Consider the following 6565-nt stretch of genomic DNA (forward strand, 5'->3'; position numbering starts at 1 on the left):
ATAGCAAGATTTTCACTTAGCCTCAATGGGGGAAGCAGTTTTACTTTATTCAAAACATAATTCTCTGATTTGCCTCTTGCATTGCTTCTCATATTACACCTTTGTATTTTTCCATTTTTAGTTTTGACGGTTAATATTAAAAAGCGTGACGTTGACCTCGGCGGGCCTTCGTTTTCACTTCAACTACTTCACGAGGGATTTTGCTTTATTTTAATTTGATTGCGTCTGAAGATTTCTGATCCCGATTCCCGATAAAATGTCTTTTACGACGTTTTATATTGTCTATATTTCCACTATCATAAATGTTTTGCAGGGCGGCACGGTGATCAGCTGATAAAGCGTTGGCCTCACAGTTCTGAGGAACCGGGTTCGACCCCGACCCCGCCTGTGTGGAGTTTGCACGTTATCCCCCGTGCCCTGCGTGGCTTTTCTCCGGGCACTCCGGTTTCCTCCCACATTCCAACAACATCCCTCCATCCATTTTCTATGCCGCTTATCCTCACGAGGGTCGTGGTGAGTGCTGCAATGTTTTGCATACTCTATTTAAATTAAGCTAGGATGATAAATCTCCTTGGAAAGCAGATTCTTCCATGATCAAGAACTTGCAAATCTGGATCTAACTGTTCATTACAAATTAGCTTGCGGTTATAAAGTACAGAGGACTACATTATATATTTTTTTTATGTTCACTTCAAATAATGTATGTTCATTTCCAAAGTAAAAAGAACCAATAAATTTCTGCACTTTGAGTAGGTTAGCAAGTGTTGTTGAACATTGTCATCTGGTGGACAACATGCGTCATGACTACCAAATATATATATATATATTTTTTTTTTTTTTAAACGGACACGTGGAAGCTCGTTTATGCCCCGCCCCCTCCCTGGAAAATCCTCTACGCTGATTGGCCGAAAGGCAACAATACCACAGATCACACCGGAGCTGGTGGGCGGGGCTAAACCCGGAAAAAGGAAGTAGCCGAGGCGACTAAGGAAAGGAAGTGTTTTGGAAACTTTGGCGCTTACCACCAATGAAAAATCAAATGCAGCTCATTTGAATTGGCTAAAACTGCGAGAATTTGGCCTTACTGCGTATAAGTATAGAGTTTAAACATTGCGCTACAGAATATGAGGTTTTGCACAACGCTTTGAATAGGACCGCGTACGTCGTTTTGTTTACATGGCGAAACAACTGGCGAGCTAACACTGGCCTAGCCTCTCGGCTCGGGGAAATTGGAGTCACATGAGCCGACGATGAACACGGCTCGCTAACAACGGCGACCGCTTTTACTCACTCGTTGATGTTCACAATGCCTTGCTCGTGCGGGAACTGGAGAAGGTGGATTCGGCCTCTGGTGGTCTTGCTCTATATTCTGTTGTTGCTCGTTGTCCTGCCGCTGTGCGTGTGGGAACTTCAGAAGTCGGAGGTAAACAAAGTCACAAAGCCTGTCGGGTTCATAATTATATAATTTTGGTGTTGCGTTAAAAACAACAATTGTTTGGATTATTAATGACAAATATCTCGTTTTCGTGCCGTATTTATTGTTGTAGAGCTTGGCTATGTTAGCAAAACAGCATTTTGAAGGGAAAACGTATTGTCTTACATTTGTACTTGAACTATCATATGTTACTTGTTATGGCGTTTTTAAAAAAAAAAAAATCAAATTTGGTCTTTTTTTTCTGGGGAGGGGGTCATGATTAATGTAAATGTTTTTTTTTTTTTTTTACCACACTTTGGGTGTTTTAAATTGGCATGTGGTATTGGATACTGTTTTAGCATTTCGCTAGTGATCTGCACATAATATATGTATGTGTATCTCTGCTTTTCAATCAAAAATGCCCAAATCACACATTTGACTGCCTTTAAATCCTTTTTTGAGCAATCCCATAACATGGATAACTTCGGTATAAGGGAACTCTGTATTTTAAAGAGCAATATTTTCCCCAATATTGATATGGTGGTCATTTGTTTACAGTGTAAGACTTCTTCTTCTAAAGTGTTATTTTATTTTTTTGTCATGACAGGTTGGCACTCATAACAAGGCATGGTTCATAGCTGGCATATTTGTCTTCATGACCATTCCCATATCACTATGGGGCATCCTGCAGCATCTGGTTCACTACACGCAGCCTGAGCTTCAGAAACCCATCATCAGGTCCAGAAGCATTTCAAGATTGTGCTGAAAATAACGTCAGATTTTTATTATTGAGCAACGTTTATTTTTCTGCTTTCTTTCTAGAATTTTGTGGATGGTGCCAATCTACAGTTTGGACAGTGTGAGTTTTTTTTCCCCTCTTTCTCCCCATCATCATGAAACCTTTATTGCTGTTTTTCTAGCGGTACAAATTCTATATTAGCAGTAGCAGTTAGCGCATTGTATTATAATAAATGTTTTTCAACTTGACTGACAAACAAGGACCCGTGTGACATTTTTTGATGTCACACAAGTGAACATTGAAATCAACCACGAAGGTAATGTAAAAGGTTCAAGCAGAACACTCAACAGCAAGCTAGCGTTAGCCAGCTGCAAGTAGTGGTTAGCTTGCGATAGTGTATGATGCTTATGATGCTAATTTGTGAAGATGATTAAAAAAAAAAAATAAGATTTAAACGCACAACACCGGTCATATATTATTCAAAATATAAAGTCTGTGAGAGCACCCAATATTTATTTTGGGGGGTGGGACACCCTTTAAATCAGCAGAGGTTTGTGCTAACTCCCATTTAAGATACTTTTGAACGTGATTGGTTAATTCAGTCACATCGCCGCTTACAAAAGAGTGTGCACACTTTTGCAACCACCCAACAAAGTTGTGCTGGGAATTTTTTTTTCATTTACTGTGACTTGGAACTTTGATTAGTGAAAAAGTTTCGAAACCATTTCATTTGTTTTTTTTTTTTATTTTTATAACAAAAATCTGACATTTCAATGGAGGTCTGTAGACTTGGCAATTGCATTATGGAAAATCTACTTTGGGTTTTATGCAAATATTTTGGTTTCTCGGGGTGTTTGACCACCCATCAAGTGTGAAATTAAGCTACAAAATTATTTTCCAGAATGGGCGCGCTGTAAATTTTGACGCCTCCCTCCATCCATGACATCCCAGTTTTTTTTGTTTGAAAAAAAAAAAAAAATCTTTTAGTGGATTGCCCTGAAATATCCCCACATCGCCATTTACGTGGACACGTGCCGCGAGTGCTACGAGGCCTACGTGATCTACAACTTCATGACCTTCCTTCTCAACTACCTGGAGAACCAGTACCCGAGCCTGGTCATGATGCTGGAGGTCCAGGAGCAGCAGAAGCACCTGCCGCCCCTCTGTTGCTGCCCGCCGTGGCCTATGGGCGAGTGAGTTCTTGGTCGCAGCGTCATATTGTAGATTTCTGTTGTTAGATTGTAATAATTTGCAGCGCCTGTTACTACAGAGCAGCAAGAGCAAGGTGGGAGGAAAGGGATAAAAGACAAAATGTTCAATATTTGGGATATTTTTACTCTTCATTACAGAACCTGATTTTCAATATGCTTACAGAAAAGCACAACAGGCTTAAAGTGCACAATGACTTTTATGGTAAATCTTGTTAGTTCAGGCGGCACGGTGGATCAGCTGGAAAGTGTTGGCCTCACAGTTCTGAGGTCCCGTGTTCAACCCCGGATCCGCTTGTGTGGAGTTTGCGTGTTCTCCCCGCGCCTGCATGGGTTTCCTCCAGGCTGTTTCCCTCCCACATCCCAAAAACGTGCAACATTAATTGTACACACTAAATTGCCCCAAGGTGTGATTGTGAGTGCGGCTGTTTGTCTCTATGTGCCCTGCGATTGGCTGGCAACCAGTTCAGGGTGTACCCCGCCTCCTGCCCGTTGACAGCTGGGATAGGCTCCAGCACTCCCCGTGAGGATAAGCGGCGAAGAAAATGGATTGATGGATTGTTAGTTCTTTTAATATAGCCTTGTAAATCCTCCACCTCTTGTCAAGGACAGATGGTCGCTGATGTACTTTGTCGCTTTATTAAAAAATTGTTACAAAATAAGCACATTATTCATACACAAGATGCCAAATCACGCATGAGTCGGATTGCGGCATTGAATGATACAAAAAAAAAATCAAATAAAAAAAAATCAATAAAATTGTTTAATTGTTTGCATTCTATTTAATTGGGATATTACTCTCTTTTTATGAATTACAATTTAATAGTGCTATCCATCCATTTTCTTAGCTGCTTATCCTCACGAGGGTCACGGGAGTGCTGGAGCCTATCCCAGCTGTCGACGGGAAGGAGGCAGGGTACACCCTCAACTGGTTGCCAGCCAATCGCAGGCCACATGGAGACAAAAAGCCGCACTCACAATCACACCTTGGGGCAATTTAGAGTGTCCAATTAATGTTGCATGTTTTTGGAATTTGGGAGCAAACCCACGCAGGCACGGCGAGAACATGCAAACTCCACACAGGCGAGTCCGGTATTGAACCCGGGACCTCAGAACTGTGAGGCCAACGATTTACCATCTGGGCCGTGCTGCCCTAATAGTGGTATTTTTCATTGATAAAAAGAGCAGAAAAATTAGCTTGTTGTGTGTGTGGAAGAGGGGTGGAACGGATTAATGGCATTCCCATTCATTTCAATGGGGAATGGTGATTTGAGTTACAATCATGGTCACGGAACGAATTTAATCCATTTCTCAAAGCACCGCTGCTTGTTGACAGTATTGCAGTCAACAACCTGCCGTGTTGTGCGACTAATTATTTGAAGCCACTAGCTGTATGTATTATTATTATTATGTACCAAAACCATTACAGGAGGCCATAATTGTCGCTTGTCACTTGTGTTTCTTCCAAAGGGTTTTGCTATTAAGGTGCAAGCTGGGCGTGCTGCAGTACACGGTGGTTCGACCGGTCACAACAGTCATCGCTCTGTAAGCCACACGTCATACATATTTTTCGCGTGTTATCCCTTTTGACGCGTCTTTTCGCACGCGGTAGCATCTGTCAGCTGTGCAAAGTGTACGACGAAGGCAACTTCAGCTCCACCAACGCTTGGACCTACCTGGTCATCGTCAACAACATGTCACAGCTGGTACTTTGACACCCCCCTCGTATGTATCGGCTCACCCGGTTTGTGGTTGACGGTAACGCCATCTTGTGCCCGTCCAGTTCGCCATGTACTGCCTGGTGCTGTTCTACAGGGCTCTGCGAGAGGAGCTGAGTCCCATCAAGCCGGTGGGCAAGTTCCTGTGTGTCAAACTGGTGGTCTTTGTCTCATTTTGGTAAACAAGTGTTTTTCAATTTCAAATTTTTTTGTGGGGTGGGGGTTTGTCGGAACTCAGCGTGGTTGCTTATTGTGCAGGCAAGCGGTGCTCATCGCCCTGCTGGTGAAGGCGGGCGTCATCTCTGAGAAACGCACGTGGGACTGGCAAACCGTGGAGGCCGTAGCCACGGGACTACAGGTCTCTTCTAGTCCGCCAAGACCGAAATCCCACGTCACGAAAAAGCGATCTCGCCACGGGTCATCATTTTTTTTTTTTTTTTTTTTTTTTAAAATCTCCGACTCAGGACTTCGTGATCTGCGTGGAGATGTTCCTGGCGGCCATCGCTCACCACGTGAGCTTCACGTACAAGCCTTACATCCAGGAGGCCGAGGAGGGCTCCTGCTTTGACTCCTTCATGGCCATGTGGGACGTCTCCGACGTCAGGGCCGACATCTCGGAGCAAGTCCGCAACGTCGGTCAGTTCAACCGCGCCGCGAGCGGAACCTTAAAGCTGCAACACAATTGGAATCTGTGGGTTATAGATCAATAAAATGCCTGAAAATGCCACCAAAAAAAAAACTCTTCAGCATAATCCCTTGTCAATAAGACACCACAAGATGGCAGTAAAGTACTACGAGTTACTTTTATCTAGTAGTCAGTTGACCAATCTGTTTCGTCACTAGTTTGCCAAAGGTCAGTTTAATTGATTGCAGGTTATTCATGAGGTTTTTTTTTTTTTTGGGTGTCATTTGACAGGCCGGACGGTGATGGGTCGCCCGCGGAAGCCGTACTTCGGCGAGGCGCAGAACTCCGGCGAGCGCTCCGGCCTCCTCTCGTCATCGGGCTCCCAGGACGCCGTCGGCGAGGCGGCGTCCGACCCGCCGTCGCCCGGGGGTCGCTACCAGGGCATGGGACAGACGCCCCGCTCCTTGTCGGCCCCCGCCGGCCTGGCCCGGGGACAGGAAGTCAGAAGTGACGCGAGCGGCGGCGGCGGGGACGATGACGAGGACGAATCAGATCGGGTCGTGGTCACCTAGCTTGATTGCTAACAAATGGGCGGGACCCAATGACTTTGCTAATTGTGGCAAAGCAATCATTAATGTGACAGCTGCAAGAATGTTCAGTGAGGAAATGACAGCTGACTTGGTTTTATGTTGGATCACAAAACTCACAACTCTCATGAATAGCCTTGGAAGTCACGTTTGAAAGCTCGAGGCCTCATTTGTTAATTATTCGCAGGGAGCCGTGAGTCAAATAAATTACCTCTTGGTTTTTGTGTCTCATGTACGAAGGTGTAAGTCTAGGCCAAAGGGAAGAGACAAATTA

At 44.2% G+C, this 6565-nt stretch overlaps 1 protein-coding gene across 1 annotated transcript; it reads left to right on the forward strand.

Annotated features, from left to right (window-relative positions):
- Nucleotides 1-942: 942 nt before the first annotated feature.
- tmem184c (transmembrane protein 184C) lies at nucleotides 943-6522 on the forward strand. Its single transcript, XM_061829244.1, has 10 exons — nucleotides 943-1423; nucleotides 2022-2152; nucleotides 2237-2273; nucleotides 3141-3346; nucleotides 4832-4906; nucleotides 4974-5067; nucleotides 5145-5257; nucleotides 5338-5437; nucleotides 5544-5715; nucleotides 5996-6522. The coding sequence occupies exons 1-10, from the start codon at nucleotides 1298-1300 to the stop codon at nucleotides 6274-6276; spliced, it is 1335 nt and encodes a 444-aa protein (XP_061685228.1). The 5' UTR covers nucleotides 943-1297; the 3' UTR covers nucleotides 6277-6522.
- Nucleotides 6523-6565: the final 43 nt, after the last annotated feature.

The sequence above is a fragment of the Syngnathoides biaculeatus genome, chromosome 9, assembly GCF_019802595.1.
Source record: "Syngnathoides biaculeatus isolate LvHL_M chromosome 9, ASM1980259v1, whole genome shotgun sequence".
Taxonomy (NCBI): Eukaryota; Metazoa; Chordata; class Actinopteri; order Syngnathiformes; family Syngnathidae; genus Syngnathoides; species Syngnathoides biaculeatus.

Bases quoted from the DNA above. Each gene is read 5' to 3' on its own strand.
- tmem184c (XM_061829244.1), top strand. From the start codon at position 1,298: ATGTTCACAATGCCTTGCTCGTGCGGGAACTGGAGAAGGTGGATTCGG. The intron at 5,258-5,337 runs GTAAACAAGTGT...CTTATTGTGCAG, and splicing joins GTGGTCTTTGTCTCATTTTG to GCAAGCGGTGCTCATCGCCC. The intron at 5,438-5,543 runs GTCTCTTCTAGT...TCTCCGACTCAG, and splicing joins CCGTAGCCACGGGACTACAG to GACTTCGTGATCTGCGTGGA.